We start from the raw sequence: 19,186 nt of genomic DNA, 5'->3' as shown, positions 1-19,186 counted from the left end.
CACTGTGGATACAATGAGGAACAATTTATTGGTTAGAAACAAAAAGGTAAGCTGCTTTTAGGACCAGGGTGTTTACATGGGGAATTAATTTTGCTATTTCCTTAGTCTGATTCTAGGAGCAGCTGAAAGAGCTCTGCAAGGCAATAGCTCATGCTAGCTATCTTGCAAGCAGAGAGGGATGCATCCAGGTCTCTTGCAGCTTTGCAAATAAAACCTTTGGACCTACTTGGATAGTTAGCTGCTAGAGGGCAGTTGGTTGCATGGGTAACCTTTTCAATAGGTCCTATATGATGTAAGAGCTTTCTGGCTTGTCTACACGGGGAAGCTAGTGCACAGATAGCTAGGGTGTGAATTAAAGCACACTAAATCCCCACGTGGACACTCTTACCCTGCCCCAAGAGTGTCTGTGTGCAGGTTAGGGTGTACTAGCTAAGCTGCGTTAACTACTCCAGGCTTTTCCCCACATAGACCAGCCCTCTGTCCTATTGAAAGCCAATGAGACGTAGAGTCACTTTTGAAAACTTTACCTCATGTCTCTTTTTAAGTCGGCTCTACCTTGAATGGAAGGACAAGGTTTCCAGGGGAGATGCCTCTTTCCCACACTTGTTTTCGACATTCCCCTCCGCTGAGTGATGCTCTTCAGGAGATGATGATGCTGGGATCCTGGCATTCCACTCCAGCGTGGACGATCTGTCGAACAACACTGTTCCCGGTTCACATGGCCCATGCTCATCAGTACCAGTGGGAAAACAGCCACTTCTGTGGCTGAAGGCGGCATGGTATCTTAGCAAGGAGGTGAAAGAAAATGAATACATAAATGCTAAGCACGCACGGAGGGAGGAAAGATGAGCTTTGGTCTAGGTATCAAAACGTGCAGATAGGAACCTCCTCCACTCGCAGTGACATGAGAGGCAGTAGCAGATCAAGTAGCTCGCACGACTCTTGCATTGCACAAATATCTGCAGAAAAATCACACACACACTGAGATTTTCCAAAGGGCAAAATCTGGTCCTAAGCTTTAGGTGCAACGACCCACCCGCACCAAGTTGTTAACTGCTGCCAAAGTTTGTGAGTGCTCACAATATGTGCATATACGAATACGTGTATTGTATACTCAACTATAGCCATATACACACCCGTATGTGTGCGCATGAGACTATGGGTGTGTGTAAAAGGGGGGAATAGAGCTGAAGGGCCTAAGTCCCATTTTCAGCAGTGCCACTGGCATGTCAAGTCCCATGGAAAAATCAGTGGGACCTGGATTACTTACATGTCAAGGTCATTTCTGAAAATGGGGTTTTGGCTCCTAAATCACTCAGGCCAGGTGTACACTACAGACTTCTGCCAGCATCGTTACGTCGGTCAGGTGTAAAGAGGTGCGATCCCTGGCCGACACAGCTGTGCCAGCTGAAGCCTCTAGTGTAGAGGCAGCTGTACTGGCAAAGCTGCCAGTGTTTTACTGTATGAGCACCAAAAGCAGCTTAGCCTGCATAGCTGCATCCACACTGGAGCACTGGGCTGGGATAGTATACGGTATTCCCACACCAGTGAAGCACTACTAGTGTAGACATCACCTCAGGTACTTTGAAAACGTTTGCCTTAAGGTCTCAGTCTGATTCCCATTCACTTCAGCGATGCAGGATGAGGCTTTAAGTTAAAAGCTGTCAGGCAGCAGGACTTACATTACATGTAACTCATGCGATGGCGCGTCACCGAACAGTTTTGTTGTCAGTTCTAAATGCACTAAATGACTAAGGCAAAGCGTCTCGTTAAGGATCCATTTACAAATGCTTCACTGTTTATTCAGTGGGGACCAACTGCACCTGTACTCTGTAACGCCCAACTGTGCAGCACGTTGCAGTACAGAGACATGAGTGTTGTGTTTCCTGTGAATTTCAACCAGAACCTCCAGCATCCTCAAAACTTCACCCTAGCTGAGTACAGTAAATTGTAATGGGGGATTTCCTGGATTGCTCGGCGAGAGAGAGGATACTAAAGCACAGCACTACATGGTGCAGAGCATGATTGTTTTCCTGAACAAAGGCAGTTTCTTACCTGGGAATGGTACTCGACTCCGTCTCGCAGTCTTCAAATCTCTGAAGAGATCACCCAGGCCAAAGTGAGAACAAGGCAATGCACTGCCTTCCAATGACCACAGCAAATGCAGCCAGCCGGGGCGTGGGGTTAAAGGACGGTGACGTATCCATACTGGATTTCATCCCTGGATGGAGACCTCAGCTGCGTACTTCAAAAGTTGCCTGGAGAACTATTGGCCTGTGCGCTGCTGTGATGAAAGCTAGCCTAAGGGAGTCTGCAGCACATCGAGCTGGGGTCCTCAGTCAAGGGAATGAGGCAGAAAATCAATGGAATTTGGATCTTTGGATGGTAAAGCACTGGCCTCAACTCCCCTTACCCAGACCTCTACGCAAGCCCATCTATATGGGCCTGGGTCCTATTGGGTGGAGACCTTCCACGGAGCCTGATTGGCAAGCTGAGGCTCAGATTTGGGTTTGTGTGGTGTCCTCCTTCCTCCCAAAGCACAGACTCCAGTGCAGAGAGGGCAGTGATTGTGTAGGCAAACACACACCCATAGCCTGGGAGATACCTGTCAGAGCAAGGGGATGTTTGCGAGCACATATTAATAAGTGCTACAGTATTAAATAACAATGGTCCAAAAGGTGCTCATGACACTTGTACAATGCAATAGTTGGAGGCAGTACTGCGATCCGCCCCGCGTAAGAAACAGCGCGAGGCTTACAGGCTCCTCCTTTCAAAGAATACAGTGGGATGGATCGCTTACCTTCCAGCTGAGTGAGCCCTGCATCACCAGTGCACCTGGAGGACAGCACCACTAAGAATGCCGGCATCCCTCCCTGCACACTCGGCGTCCTGATGGAGGGCTCGATTTCAGAGTTGGAACTGCCCTCCAGGTGTTCAGCAGAGTCACATCTACACCCATCAGGGCCAGATTTTGCCAGTGGCCTTCCAGTGCCTACTACCACCTAAACTCTGACCCTACAATCGGATCTACATGAACAGGCCCTCGCGACTGTTTAGAGGTCATTGGCGCTTGGTGTGAGTACCGGGGTAAACAGGATGTTCAGGATCTTAGCTGCCTAGTCACCATTTGATGCAAGCAGCTGGGTACTGGAATAAGACCTAGCACAGACTTCTCTTTCCCTGGCATTTGTTGCCTTTTAGAAAAGGCTTAACAAAGGAGAGTTACATCTTATAAAGACAATGCCAAGCTCTGCTTTATTTTAATCAGTTTGATCAGTACAAAAGCAGACAGCGTATGTTTCGCTTATTTTTTTTTCCATTTTAATTAACACTTTACAGAGTACAAAATATACTGTCATTTGTTTTGAAACTTTAGTTTTTTGTTTGTTTTTTTTCTCTTTTCCATACAGTACAATAAATCTTGAGTTTCAGCAAAAGACCAGCAAGTAAAATAAGCATGTGCAGTCTCCATGTAAAGCAAAACCATCCCATCTTCCAGCTCCATGCTTCGTACAAGAACGAGATCCTTCGCTGCTGTTGCAGTGCGACAGGGTGAAATTCATCTCTGTGCAGAGGACTGGCACAAGGGCTACCAACCATTTCAATCTGACTGAAGCCTTTCCACCTCAATCTAGCAAAGACTGATACATGGGCGTAATTCTGCGTGCTGCAAACAGCCCCACTGTCACGCAGCATGCGTATGTGCATCAATCTGTGCAGGATTGAAGTCTCAGGGAACACAGGTGTTGTCTCAGTCCCTTGCATAGGGGTGAACTGCCTCCTAAGTTAGCTGCTTTCTGCTTTTTTTAAAAAAAACAAAAGCCATCACGTAATTTATCTCAATTAAAAAAAAAAAGAAAGATGGTTCCAATTAAGTAATGGCTTTGTAACTTCCTGTATCTGCATGACACTAGCAAAGACAGAACACTATGGAAATAAACAAAGCCGTGTTACCAAATGTTTCTTTTCACACCCTCAGCCCCTCACACCCCACTGTAAGATAACAGCAACAATTTTGCTTTCAGCACCAGGAGCGTTTGCCAGAAATTCAGATGCCATTTGGGGCCTGAACGTATGATACTTATGATTAAGTTACAGAGGAAAGTTCAGCTCAAGTGCCATGTGTTCAAGGAGTCTCTGGGATAAACATCATTGAAATCTCCAATTTTCCAAATGTGCTGAATGAAGCACAAGGTGGGAAGGGTGATCGGCCGGAGGTCCTAGGATCGGCAAGGCTTAGGACCAAGCACGGTTCTGATCTGGTTATTTGCCAGAAAACCTGAGCCATACAACAGCCTCCTGACTATGATCTGCTTCAGTCTGCTTACCAATACTTCAGACTAGGGTTGGATTTTTTAATTCAAGAAAAAGAGTGATCAGTGCCCTGTTCAAGCAAGTCAAAACATGAATAAAATGGCCATTAGCAGCAAAGGGCCCTAGGGAAAGAGCCAGATTCTGATGTGAGTTACAGTAGGGTAAATCTGGAGTAACTCTGCTAACTGCAACAGAGTTTACACTAGCATAAATCTCTGGCTGCAAGGGGGTTCTCTCAAGTTCCACACCAGAGTCTGTCCCAAAATGCTCAGCTAAGAATTGGCCTGGTCAGTCCATTAAAACAGCCCATCCGAATGAAAGTTCTCAAGTGCAGTCTAGGGTCAAGCTGTTTGAAGCACATTGACCCTGATGCCAATCAAGCTGTTGGGAGAGTCCGACACAAAGCCCACTTCACAAAGCCTCACTCTCAGGTTTCTTTGCCTCAGACCCAGAAACAGGATTTCAGGGTCCCCACAGTTCAAAATTCCATCCACCAGGCCTGGGCCCACCAAGGAGCTCGGGCCTGGCCCTCTATTCCTACTGGAGCCATCAAGGTTAATTACTCATGTGAGTAAAGGTTTACAGCATCCGGCATTGAGAGCTGGTGCGTTAAATACATGACCTCCAAGGGTAGTGTTAGAGAACACTGGAGAGGTATGGCCCATTCGCTAAACAGGAGCGTGTCATTAAAGTCTGACACTGTCATTGTGGGCTTGAGGTCCGAGTTTTGTTTCACCTCCTAAAAAATAATGGAGAAAGGAGTTTGCATTGGAAGTAAATGCTGCCAAATTAGAGCCAGCACCAGCAAACTATCAGCCTCTAAGACTACCCCTTCACAGACTCTGAATCTAAGGCCAGCACAGTATCCAGCATGTCATGAAACATGTCCCTAGTCCTTCCTCAGTGCCTCTAATGACCGCAGTGAATTCCAGTTACTACAGGTAACGCACAGGGGGTTATGAATGAAGAGAAACAGTCAATGGGACAGAGGGCTGGGTCCTGGTCCCACTGAAATCAATGGGAATTTTGCTACCCACTTCAAAAGTGGAGGAGAGGCAGTCAGTATTCTGCTCTTGCACTGCAGCCTAAGGCCACAGATCCTGTAACTGATAGCAGCAGTCACCTACCTACCATCAATTGCAGGATTAAGACCTATGTTGTTATTAATAGCAGCAGCAGGTAGTCCCACGCCCTAGACGAAATCTGCTGATGCCCAAGGATTGCCTTTGCAGTGGGAAATATTTTGAGAATTGCACTCAGAAGAGGCCATCAAAAACACTGGGAAAATGGACATTCTTACCTCCCCCAGAGAAGTTTTAAAAAACAACCCTCACCTCAAAACCAACAAATGTATTCTCCCTCCTCCCCCCTACGCTACAGTATACTTTACTAAGTCAGAGCAAATAATAACCCAGAGGAAGATGGGAATAGCAAAGGGGTCTCATTTTCGTTGATACAAAGGCCCCTTTTTTCATTGCTCTGGCAGGACTAAGAGGCTTTGAAGTGGGCGTGAATGTAGTCTGCACTCAAATTTCCCTTGACATTGCCAGAATGGCGTAAAGAGACTTCGAGGTAAATGAGAATCCGGCCCTTGGAGCATTGAAGTTCTAACTGCCAGCCCAGTCCTGCTCAGTCAAAACATTCTCTAGTCACCAAAACCTGCCAATTTGAGAACGAGCGACCGCGGAGGGATGCAGTGGTGATGATGATATTGAGGGAGGGGAAGTTATTTTTTTTTAAATGAAATACACAACAGAAGTAAAACTTAGGTCTTCACCTCAGAGCAGACATTACCTGGTCCTAACGTACAAAGGAAGAACTGGAAGCTTCTCTTAAGGGGCGGCTCTAGGTATTTTGGCGCCCCAAGCACGGCAGGCAGGCTGCCTTCCGTGGCTTGCCTGCAGGAGGTCCCCAGTCCCGCGGATTCGGCGGCACACCAGCGGGAGGTCCGCCAAAGCCGCGGGACCAGCGGACCCTCCGCAGGCATGCTGCCGAAGGCAACCTGCCTGCTGCCCTCACGGCGACTGGCAGAGCGCCCCCCGCGGCTTTGGGTCTCCACAAGTTGCTCCTCTTTAGTTCCCTTGTACTGCATCACGGGAAATGAAAAAACTGAAGATACCAGGCCACATTCCAGTGTAATTACACCATCTTCAGCCTTTTGACAGCTGACTTCCAGCACGTGCACCCTCCCAAGTATATAGACCAGGGGGACCTGCTGAGAGAGCCCCCGCAACTGTTCACAGCTGGGATGAATTTCCACACCATGGTTTTGGCAGTTCAACATATTCCAGCTAGCCTGGCCCAGCACTGACATGGCTGCAACAACAGGCTGAGAAGCACAGAGGAGAAACAAAAGCTACAAGTCCACTGTCAAACCAGTGCCTGAATTAAGAGTTTTCGAGCAGTTAAATGCCCCTAAAAGCTTGAGCCAAGAGAGGGGAAATAGCCTCTCTCACGTTCAAGCTCATGTGAAAATAACGTGTATGAGGTTGAGAGACCGGGTTCATTTTAAAGAAGGTACATATTCACATGTGATGCACTCAATTCAAAGCCCCCCCACTTTCCCTGCAATCCAGCATCCACTCTTAAGCATGTGCGTAGTTTTAAGCATGCAAATAGGCTAACATACATGCTTTGCTTAAAGAACATTGTTGTTCAGAACAATTCTCTCCCTATAAAAATCAGACTGAGGGAAATGCTGGAGGTGTTTCTCTTTTTAGCACAGTGGCATCCCCCTTGAAGCCTACGAGAACTAGGAACTTGGTATTAGTTCATTTTCAGATTAGAAAATAACTGGTAAGAATGATTATTAAGCAGCTATTATTGTAAATGATGAAGGCTAGTATCAAACCCACAATATCCCACTGGAATGCTGAAAAAACCCTACTGCATAAACATTGCCTTTCACTGATCAATAAATGCAGCAACTGGAAACAAAAATACGAATGAAGCCATTTTTGTGATATTGCCCTAGTGGCATATGATGGGCGTTTTGAGTAGGCAGTGAAAGAAGATGGGTGAGTTCTAGCTAGAAATGCTTATGCACAACCATGGCTATGCCCCTGGTCCTGAGCATTTGCAACCATTCATACTCCTCCAGCAGATATTATCGTAACTGTTGTGTCTGAGGTATTACTATGTAAGCAGTGGCAGCCTGCTTGCAGCTGTACAAAACTCAGCTATAGCTTCATTTTACCCCCAGAGCTCAGGGCAGATAAAAAACGTATCAAATGGACCAAAGACAAACTCAGACCAAAACCAGAGAGAGAGAACAAAACCAACCTGCTACAGCCACCAGAGGCCATGTGAAAACTGGCCTCTTATACAGTACAAACTGAGGGTGACATTCGCCCCTTTGTCCAGGGCCAGTCCATCTCCTGTGGGTCACTTCAAGTGGATCAGAAGTGCTATGTAGCCTTGAGATGACCCTGTGCATGGGGTGAATTGCATCTCTAAGTAGAGGGTGGGGGGCGAGATGAGCCAGTTTCACTGCATCTTGGCTTGAGCGTTTGCTATGAGATTTATGGCCATGCCTGGCCAATGTAACCTCTACAGAGTCTATGGGCTTTGGTTTTGATGCTTGTTAAAGTAAAAGAGTTATTTTTTCATGTACAAAGACAAGAGCAAAAGAATGCTCCCTTCCTCCTGCCTTTGCTAAGTGTTTTCTGGCTCCTCTCGTACAATTCTCTCCTGTTGCTGGCAAAGCCACTGCGGCCTCCTTTTGGCCCCAACCCTCTTCTCAGCTCCCAACTCTCCTCCCTGTGGTTTCAGCTCGGCTCTCCAGTCACTACCGACAAGCAGCAACTCAGTTCTAGCTTAGGGAGCCATCATACTCAGGGCAAAATTTCCGTTGACTTCAGTGGCATGGGAACAGAGCCCATCATCATCTTTCTGAATACAGGGAAATGGCCAGTTCTATTGGCATACAGTCTAGTGGGGCCGATTTAAGGCTATTAGCATACATACTGCACACATGTTTATTGGTTTAAACTAAGATGCGCCAAATGAAGATTAGATTTGGGGGCAGGGGGAAGGTGCATGGGAAAAAGTAAAGCAGAGATCATTTTAAAATACTAGATTTTTAGTTTAGCACCAGTCCACAGGAATAAAGGATTGAAAGAATCTACCACACATATGCATGTGCATATACATTTACATGCTGGCTGAGAAGTGCAAACTGTCTAAGGGATCTGTATGCTCGATTTCTATTAATATAATGTGTCTGTATAATGGACACATTATAGAGGCATATATGCATGGAGAGATGGAAAGTGGGCATCCATAAATCTCAGCCAGTACATATGCGTGCACACACACACGCGCGGGCACACACACACACACACACACACACACACACACACTCTCTTACCGTTAAGAATAAAAAAAAATATAGCTCCCCCAGAAAATGGCTTCTTGTCCGTCAATGAATTCTTCTAGGAGACATGTTTGTTTGGGCCAGCTGCTGAAGTTTGGACTTGGCTGGTCTATGATTTCCCCCGCAATCACTCCAGCGGCTAGCAGGGCCATCTCCCCAACATACATTTTCCATCATTCCCATAACATTGCTCAGCTGTTGAATGAGGCGCTCTTGAAAGCGTGGCCTACAGGGCATGAGATGTTACTTGCCACATCTCTGCCTTCTTCACTCTGTTTTTAAGGTTCTGCTTTTCAGGAAGACAATGCACAGGCAGGAGGGATGGGATTGTCCCTCAAAAAAAAAATACCCCACCTGATAAAGAGAGTAGGGGCAATCAGATAGAAAACAAATCCATCTGAGGGAGCTCTCTCTCCTCCCCCTCAAGTCCCATGACCTAAACTAGTGTGCCAACCCCCCACTCTACTTTGGTCAGAAGACTACTGAGGTAACGCTATTAACTGAGGCCCTGATCCTGCAATATGCTCTGCGTAGGCACTAGAGTTTGTGACCCAGATCCTACCTCAGAGACGCTCTGAGGCTTTTCCTGGGAAAGAGTTTGCAGCATTGGAACGATTTATTCAATGTTTCCACTTTCGGGTGGGCTAATTCTCTCTCCTCAAGGCTGGCTCTGAGAGACAAAACAACCTGATTCTGACTGGGGTCTCCACTGGGGGGGAGGGGAAAGCTTGTCTTAAAAAAAATGCAATTCAGCTTCGATTCGTGACTAAACCAAAGACATATTTGTTCTTTTCACAAGAGTAATACAACCAAAATTATTTCTTTTGCATTGTTCAGTTTTGCATCTCACCTCACCTCTCCTTGCTGCAAACTGTGAGACAGCCTCACTCGCAACAGGGACCAATCTTCCATGTTTGCTCCTCAACAATGCCTCACATTCTGATGCCAGGAGCCCTCACCTGCCCTGCATAGACAGAAGCAAAACCCTGATGCCCAGATCCGTCACCTGCCTTGTAGAGTCAGAAACAAATCCTTGACACCATTTATCACCCACAGGGATCCTCCCCACACACACACTGCCTGACCTAAAACCATCCAGTACATGCTTTCATTCTGGTTATTGATTCAAGGGCCAAATTCTGATCTCACCTGCAATGGGTTTACACTGGCAGCTGCATTCACTTCTGATTTATCTTGGGTAGAGTGTGGGGCCAGGACCTGCGTGTGAAACTACTGCCATTGACATGAGGGTTCCAAAAGGACTAGGAAGATCCCAGGTCAGGCCCCCAACCTGTCACAAGTTGCCAGGTCTACACTGAAGTAAATGGTGCTCTATCAATTAACACCAGATGTCATCTACATCTGCAGGAGCAAAAAATGCTCATGTATTATGGAAGATTTAAGACGACAAAAATGGTACATTTTTCAGGGCCAAATGCTGATCACTCACGCTGATTAGCGCTTTACACCACAAATAGTTTCCTTGGCTTCAATGGGACTACTCAATTATTATTATTATTTGTGGAGTAACGATAACGTGACTGTTTTACGGTATCAGAATCTGACCCCAGGTTTGTGGTGACTCTCCAAGTTACTATCTAGCAAAAGCATGCTGCAGAGACAGCATGCTTAGGGAGCCCTACTTGACACCCTTATGTTCCTTGAAGAGCCAAGAAAATAAAATCTAAGATTCTAGATAAACTGAACCTGATTAATGACTCCAGGATGGTTTCACTGGCTCCAGGGATCCTCACTTCCAGTAACACTTCTCTTCTACAACGTGCCTCGAAGAGCCCGGTGTGTTTTGTATGGCAGGTCCTAAAGAGTAAATTGCTGCTGGACTTCACTTGCATCCCCTTGGCACGGTCTGACATCAGCACGTTCTTTGTTAGGGAGAAGGCCCAGTTCATCTCTGTTCAACAACATTCTCTGGCTGCCCCTGGGAATAGTCAGACTAAACTAGGAGGGAAAATAAAATTAGATACATTGGAAATAGCTGCCTGAGAATCACTCTCTTGAAACCACACTTCCATTAAGATGATCCTAATTCTAACAAGGCCTACCACAGATTCCGAAACCTCAAAGTCCCATACAAAATAGGAGACTTGAACTAAACCTTCCAACAGGAAGGAAAAGAGGAGATAATCCCATAACAATCTTGAGTTAGACACCAACAATCCAGGATTATTCAAAAGCCAAACCTGTTTCTTAAAGGATGCAAGAAGACAGACATCCAAACCTCCAAAAGGACATCCAATTATGCACTTACGGGGCAGACAAATGTTGGTAGCTCAAAGTGGTTTAGACAGGATCTGTTTACAGAAGCAAGGAAATAAAACTGGTTGATGTTTTTGGTAAGAGTACCTTTCCCATCTGGGTTCTTACAAACACCACTCCAGGGAGTCAGGAGATTCTGATAATGAGAGCAAGAACAACAAACTTTCAAATACCACATCAAGATTTTTCATTCTTATTTTAAAAAAACCCTCCTACTACTTCAACCTGTTATAAAATTATGCATTGAACCTTCAATCAGGACAATGAACACTAACGTTCTAATAAATAGCAACACCTGTATTAGCAGCAACTTGTTATGCCATTAAGTCAGCAGCAGCCAGATCTCCCCCAAACTGCCTATTTCTAAGAAGCTAAACCCTTTATGATAAAATCCAGTTAAAAAAACCCAAGCACCAGCAAAGAAACACAAGTGCACTAGCACAGAGTGCTGTGAGAATTTCACACTGAACTGACTGACTTTTTAGTCAACACAGGCTCAAAAGGCAGCAGGTTGTCACAAGTTTTCATTCACAGTTTTCCAGACTGTGCTCCTCCTACAGGCTGAAATTAGAAAGCTGCCTGGTTACTTTTAAGCAAAAATTGTTTATAAACTCGTAAAGATAAAATAAAATCAAGACCCCAGTCCTGCACTTCTTCACACAATTGGGTGGATGCCCTGTTCTACGCCACATGGACTCGGGGGGTTGAACAGGCACTTTGAAACACAACTTTCACATTTTACTTGTGAAAGCAATTCAATGCAGCAATTAAAACAAACCACACAATCTTTTCTAGAAAGCCTTCCACCCAAAACAGCAAACTGAAAAGGAAAGAAGTGTTTTTGTAACTGACAAAACCAAGATCAGCCTGCAGATACTTTACCTGGACATTTTAAAAGGTCTCTGCCTACAAGTGAAAAAAGCCACTGCTTCATTAGCTGCTTCTCTTTTTCTAAAAATGTTTGAGAAATTCAGACAACATATCTAAATATTCATATTGCCTATATACTTGAATTAAAAATATATGGTGAATGTATATGTGTATACAGTAATTATTACATATACACACGCTAAGTGTGTATCTAGAATATACACATGCACACAGTATATTAACCTATATTGCTCAAGTATATATGCTATGTATAGTATATATCCATAAAAACAGAAAACACAGGTGTTTAAACATGTGTACAATAGATACATACTAGTATTTCTCTGTAAACACGCTACATTTATATGACTGTGCACACACACACACACTCGCACCCTTGCACAGTGAAAAAGAATCTGCAGCTGAAATCCAATAGAAAAATGACAAAAATTAGTCATTGCTACATAGAAATATAAATCTCTGATGTGTGTAACTAAGAAAAAAAGGCCTCTGAGAAATAAGGAAGGAGACTGAGAACTGCTTCTCCCCTGCCCCCTTTTAGAAACAGATGCGCATAAACATTTTGGTGGTGGTTGAATTTTTGTGCAACAGAACCAGCGTGGGAGCAGGAGAGGAGGAAATGAAGAGGATTCCATGCAGGTAATGTTAGCTTCAAAAACCCAACTGGATCAGCAACCACAGCTGAATAAAACTCCACAGCAAAAGGGTCAGAGAGAGCCTCACGCAGTTAGGTTCAGACCTGGCGGGTAAAAGGCAGAGCCATGGTTTTATTCATGCAGAACACCGGAAGGAATACAGAATCACTCTTACACGCTTTTCTCCCACTCTTCCCTCATATATGTAATGTTAAAGGAATAGTGCAATTCCACCGATTCTTACAGACACACCAAGGCTTTTTTTAAAAAAACCCAACCCTTAAAAAGATATATTTTTTGCACAAAATCAGGTGCTAAAGACTGCAGGGGCAGCAACAGGGCCAAATGGATGTGGCAATCCAGATCACACCCAGGAAAGGATTCTTTTCCTTACCCCACTGCTGCGATTCCACTCATCCTGAACACGTTCAGAGTGTGTTGAATTTCCTTGCTCGGCCCCTTGCATAAGGGTTCTGCAATGCTGGAGGGGAAAGGGTTCTGCAGCAGGGCTCCAAAACGCACAGCACTGGAGTACGTGGCGTAGCTTGGGGTCAGCACTGAGAGGAAGGTACATCCACTTGGATTTCCTCAGGTGCTAAAAGAAAGAGTTTTCTGAAGGGGTTGGGTTTTTTTTAAACAAAGCTCTGACATGTTGGTTCAGGGGATCCCCCTCTTGTTACCACCCCACCCAGCAAGCGTAGCCTGCGGAGTTAACAGCTGCTGTAACATACAAGCAACGCATAGCCCTTGTACCAGCTAGAGATGGGCCAGTGCAGGATCCCAATCTGAACTCTCTCCAAATTTGGGTCTGAGGTCCTGGGTCAAGCCAATTAGGGAGATATGCTGAAGCCATCAAGATCCCATTCACATCTTGAACTAGTTCTAGGGTGTTCAAGGCGCCATCCTGGCACCAAACCTGGTTGTTTTACTAGTTTCTTAGGGTACGTCTATACTGGTGCTGGAGACGTTGTGTCCAGCTTGGCTTGACACACCCACTTCAGCGCTGGTCAAGCTAGCATGCGACAAAGAGCAGTGAAGCTGGAGAAGCAGCGGACAGGCTAGCTGCCTTGAGTAAGATCCCGGCTGAAATCCTAGATACGTACTCCGGTGGCAAGCCCATCCTGCCACTTGCACCGCCTTGGCTACTTGGCTAATTTTAGCACATTAACTTGATCAGAGTTAGCACAAATCTGATTCCCCAAGCTGTAAATTACAGCTTAGTTCTCATCATCAGGGTGCAACTTGCCTATTGCACTGGCTCTTCAAAGGCTCCTTAGCTATCACGTCAAATTATTCAGACAGTTGTCCAAAACAATCGAGGTTTTCTGGGGTTATGAAGACAAAAAGAGAGGGGAAAAAAACAGCTAATCCTATGGCAATTTTAGAGATACTTCACTCAATATCATACCACATCACGTCACTTTTCCAGGCTAACATTTTTATACCGCATATCGACCTGCCTTGTGAAGACTGTTTTAAAGCACACCAGAGACATCCGTAAACATCATAAACTTAAGGCCCTCTCCCTCGGAAAAAAAAAATTGTCATCTAGAATAGCCTGTGTGTACAGTGTAAATAACAATTATAACAAGATCATTATTTTTCTCTTTCTGTTAAGGCTCAGTAAACTTGCTGCTCATTTCAAGTCATCCCTTCATATAAACATCTTTGTCCTTAGGAAGCAGCAATATCACACGGAGAGGGTAACAAATGAAATTGCTCTCCAGTGTGTAAACTAATTAATAATAGTTTTCCAATAGCTAATACCCTTGAGGAGCAACATTTTCTAGCGCAACACTGCAAAAAAGTCAGCAGCTCTACTGCTCAAAAACCTTGGATGACAAGTAGTACATGGCAGTTTGGATCTCATTCAAGGAGTCTATGCATCGCTAAATAAAACCATAGTCCCACAAAGGGACACATCCACTGTCCCAATGGATGAAAACCCTACAGCATCTGTACTGTGAAAAATAATGAAACAAACCCCCGTAACATTCCAACAGCTCAGTCAGGCTTCAGTTGGGACTTGTGGTTTGACTCTTGAGCTCTTTAGCCATAGAACTATTTTGTATACCAATTTTAGTCCTTCAGTAGGTGGGATATTTAAAACAAAAAAATCACACTACACAACTTGAGAACAAGTCTGTGTATATGCTGCAAAAGAGCATGAGGAAAGCAGCTTTTCGAGCAAATATCCAGAGACACAGGGTGTCATAACAGTAATTAGCATTAACCCCCAAAGTCGAGAGTTACTATAGTTCTCCATGGGGCGGCTGAAAAGCTGCCTAAAGGGAAACCAAAATGTTCTGTTTAGGCCCTAGTTCAGTGAAGCACTTAAGTACGTGCTTAACCATGAACATGTGCTTAAGTCAATGCAGGCGTTTAAAGTGAAGCACTTAATGAAATAGGGATGGTGGACTGAATTAAGGTCTAAAAAGGAAAGATATCCGTGTCATTGCCTAAAGATGCTTTAGTTCCATTAACTGTTCAACAGATTGATTAAAAAAATCCCCAAAGGATCCTCCATTAACTTTGTGGGCCCTGCAACATCAGGGCTAGAGCGAGCTTTCTGATAAACCAGACATCAAGCTCTTAATACCTAGTCCTCCCCAAACCTTGTGTAATCTGAATGACAAGTAAGCAGCATGTGTGTATCTAGGTGTGCACCATAAACATACACACACACACGTGTGTGTGTGTGTGTCATATGTACTGGTTGGGAACAGATGCCTGGAGAAAATCTGCAAGATGCAGGTCTGAGTAGGTGGTTCTCTCTCAAGTTACACTGGGATTGTAAATCCTCACTAAAGCTACAAAATCCACAATTTCTTAATTAAAAAAAAAAGTGTAGGGGAGAGGTAAAACAGGTTAAAAGATACAGGGAAATTCAGTTTCCCACCTATAAAACAAGATCTCTGAATGTGGCTTTCCTCCTCACAGAACTTGAGTCTCACCAGAGTAGGGGTTGTTGCGGACATACGGCATTTCAGGTGTATTCATTGCAGACTCCTGTGCAATGCTTGCCCTCCCTGCTCTATGCTCACCATTGGCTTTACCCCCGTCCTGACCGTGGGTCAGTTCTGAAGTGGGCTGAAGAAGATGCATGGCACCAGGTAAAATGTTGGGCTACTGAGTTTCATTCCCACTGGCTCATCGCTTCTTTTGCAAGGGGCTGTCAAAATGTAAGCAGCTCCCGGCAGGACTGCAGGCGGTAGGGCTCTGTATTAAAGACCAACATCACTTTCCTCCAAAAGAGTTGGTAATACTGGGATAAGGAACCAGGTCAATGTTTCAGCACATTTCTGTAGAACTCGGTGTCTTTTCTAAATACACAGCACTGAGGGCCTGCTTCAAAGCCAGTAAGTCAATGAAAAAACTCCCACTGGGTTGGAACTTAGCTTTGCAGCCAAACCAAACCAAGCCAGAATCATGTTTCATCAAAGAAATTAGGTAGCAGGTGAAATAACTAGAACCTCAAGGGCCTGGGTATCAACACCCCCTGGTTAGGGCAAAAACACAGTTCTTGGCCAACTGTTTTGCTGGATGGCAACACATTCACCAAGAGCCTTGGATGCAGAAGGCCATGAGTGGGTGTAGAAAGGCGACAGAGCCCTGAGTTATACTGATAAAACCAGTGCTGCCTCCAGGAGTTCAGGACTTTCGGATGCTTCCTTACCCTTGCGAATAGAGATGTGGCGGAAAGCATCAGGGAGTGAGAGTGGCTCAGTAGGAATGGAAGGGAGTGGATTTGAGCGTATATCACCTGGATCTACGAGGCTGGTTAAGCAAGCGGGTCTCATGACAACCATCCTCAATCCCTATGTGTTGAAGAGTTTAGGGATCGGGGAAAAGGGAAAGGATGGCATGAGATAACAGACATCAGAGAATGGCAAACTTTCTTGGGCTTGGAAGGATGCCTGGACACAACATTGTAGCAAGAGGATGTTCGGGGACTGTGGAAAATGGAGTTAATATACATAACTCCAATGGCTCACACAGGCCCCTGAAGTACATATCAGCAGAAGACAGCTCTTAATAAAGAACCATGCTGCAATTTTCTCTGTGCAGTCAATTCTGAATTGCAGAAGAAAAAAAAAAAGAGTTTTTTTCCCACTCTCTCACAACATTGAATTGTGAAGGAAAACAGTATCCAATCTGAACATAGCTCATAAGGGATTGTTACCATTTTTATACAGTCTGATACTAGTAGAAAGAGCAATACAGTTCAACATGTTGTTTTCCTTTTAATTCCACATTTCTTTCCTTTATGCTTTTCATGCTCTCTGCTAAAAAAACCCAGCTCTCCCGCCTCAGGTGTTGCTTTGAAGCTCTCCCTAAAGCTGCTGTGTATGCAACCTGTCTATACCTCTGCATTTCAATGAGAGGCTGCATCTCTACCTGCAATTCCTTTCACACCAAAATAGCAAGAAAGCATTTTGCTTTGGAGTCTAATGTCAAGAAACCATCATAACAACTCTCCGCCCTCCCACTTTTAAGAAAGAAAGAAAGAAAAAAAAAAAAAAGCTTGTTGGAGCTCCTTTTCTGCTCATCAGTTCACAGTCTCTTTTCATGGCACCTCAATTTCTCTCTTTGGAGTCAGATTTTCAAGAAATACTGTGAGAAAAGGAATAATAATAAAAAAGCATCTGCAACCAGCTCAGAAGATGTCTAATGGTTTTCGGCTTGGCTGACTTGGAGTGCGTTGATTACGCCATTTATATTTTCTTCAGGTACCTGTGGAAAACCAAAGAGAGAGGGAATGTTTCCAGTAAAAGCCACTGAAGGGTGACTGCGGAGAGAGAGGCAAGTTAAAGGAGGCAGCACACAAAGCTAATGTGAACCACGGGGAACATCGTATTTACCTTGGGCAGGATACTTGAGCTCCACAGTTAATACAAAACAGATGTTTCCATCTTACATTCTTAGTCTGGTTTTTAGTGGTCTTAGTAACAAGCTGCTTTGTCCTACGTGTTTCAGCCTGATAGCTGGCTCTCAGCACTACCCACAAATGACGAGGCAGTAGATAGTGGGGTTGCACATTGTACTGGGGCTGAGGAAGTCCCAGGAAAAGAAGGAACTTGGTTTTTCTTAGGTTCCAGGTTGGTTGCCCCCACATCCCCTCCTGAGTCTTTCCCAGCAGTGACAGAGTCAACTGGCAAGGAGCAGAGCACGTTGGCCGCTCTGTTTTTTTTAAAAGCACTTCCTCTGGGCAATCAGCAGTGACTCCACTGGCAGCTGCAGACAACTCTCCTTCTCACCACATGTGTCTTGGCACTGCCAGATGGAGGAGCAGATGCTGATAGCACCAGCCAGCGCAGAGGAATGAGGGATAGAAAGAAAAGAGAAAAGTCATGACCCCCTAAGGGGAATGCAGCTGACAACTCTTGTCAACGTTCCTACACCATGTCTGGCCAAAGGGGGCTGTAGTCCCACCAGCATCATCATGGTCTATGCCTCACCTCAGGCAGCTAACGATACAACTTTCACAGAAGAGCTGGAAAGGGCAGGGAGACATAAATGTGGGGATATTTCTGAGTGGCTTAGAGTTTTTATTGCTTATCTCTCACCACAGAGAGGCATGGGGCTTTACAGGCAAGGAAAGCGACAATGTCCCTGTCTCAAAGTGTTTGCGCTCTAAAGACCCAGTCCGGTGCTGATGGATCCTTAAACCTATGGGGAGCCCAGTGAATTTGCACAGGGTATCTTACAGGATCGGGCCCTAAGCTAACATGAGAGAATGATAGATGGCGGCAAACACAAGAGGGAAGAGAAAATGAGGATAACATATAGGAACAGGTGGGTGCTTTGGTGAGCAGTACATGCATCTTTGAGGCCTTCATAGTATTTTTTTAGGAGGGGAACTAGTGAAATATTAAATATCCTGTCTAGAACTGGAGGATAATGGCCAGAGTGGGCCTTGCACTGCTTGTTTAGCGCTGGGAGAGTGGGACTGGAATTAGGTTGCAATGAAATTAGTGGGTAAAAGAGCGGGGAGTGGGGAAGGATGAGAAACCTGCTATAGTCTTTTGAAACTTCCTGGCTTTCCCCTATATCCTTTCAAGGAAATGCTACTCCCCTACTGATGGTGAGGTGAGTTTCTTCCTTTGATTACAACAAACGGACACCTCGATTTCTGCAATGTTGTCCATGCTGCTCTTCCAAAATCCTCTTTAAATCAGCCCAGAACCATGCAGCTTTGCACTATTTTCATGCTCTCAGCTTTCCATCCGTGTCTTTGGTTTAAAATTTGCACTTTGACATTTAATGCTGTTCTCCCAACTCCCTTCCCTTCCATCAGGGTTTTTTCCTCTTCCCTCCGCCTTTTTTTTTTTTTTTTTTTTTTTTTTAAGAGCATTGGTCATTTAAAATCCGAACTCAAAACCTCTTCCTTCCTCTTCACGCTGCCCCTTGTAATGCTCGGATGCATGGTCTAGTCTTGGAAGGGCGCGGCACTATTTTGGTTGTTGTGAAGGTGTTTATTTCTCCTGTTAACACTGGATGCTCTGCTACTTCTACCCCTATGTTTATAACTTTGATCTGGAAACAAAGTGTTCATCCAGGTCAATACCCTGTTATGGAACGGTCCCATTACCCTTTCACAGAAATAAGATGAGTTTCTGTGCCACCATGGTTAACTTAAGATACAGCCGAAGTGTTGATTCTACTGTTTCAGGTTAGTTTATGATCACTGCTC

The 19,186-nt window shown here is 44.9% G+C and overlaps 1 protein-coding gene across 2 annotated transcripts in view; it reads right to left on the bottom strand.

Moving 5' to 3' along the window:
* Positions 1-3,389: 3,389 nt before the first annotated feature.
* Positions 3,390-19,186, bottom strand: part of CASTOR2 (cytosolic arginine sensor for mTORC1 subunit 2) — a 161,764-nt gene continuing 145,967 nt past the window's right edge. The window contains exons 9-10 of one of the 2 annotated variants that reach the window (XM_030536584.1): positions 8,684-17,226; positions 3,390-5,053 (exon numbers count right to left, since the gene is read on the bottom strand). In XM_030536584.1, coding sequence (XP_030392444.1) covers positions 17,161-17,226 — 66 coding nt within the window. In that variant the 3' untranslated portion in view covers positions 3,390-5,053; positions 8,684-17,160. The remainder of the gene's footprint in view (positions 5,054-8,683; positions 17,227-19,186) is intronic. The other variant, XM_030536585.1, reaches the window with a different exon arrangement.

The sequence above is a fragment of the Gopherus evgoodei genome, chromosome 17, assembly GCF_007399415.2.
Source record: "Gopherus evgoodei ecotype Sinaloan lineage chromosome 17, rGopEvg1_v1.p, whole genome shotgun sequence".
NCBI lineage: Eukaryota > Metazoa > Chordata > Testudines > Testudinidae > Gopherus > Gopherus evgoodei.
Note: the sequence above shows the minus strand (reverse complement) of the source record. Positions and strands in the feature narration are given on the sequence as shown.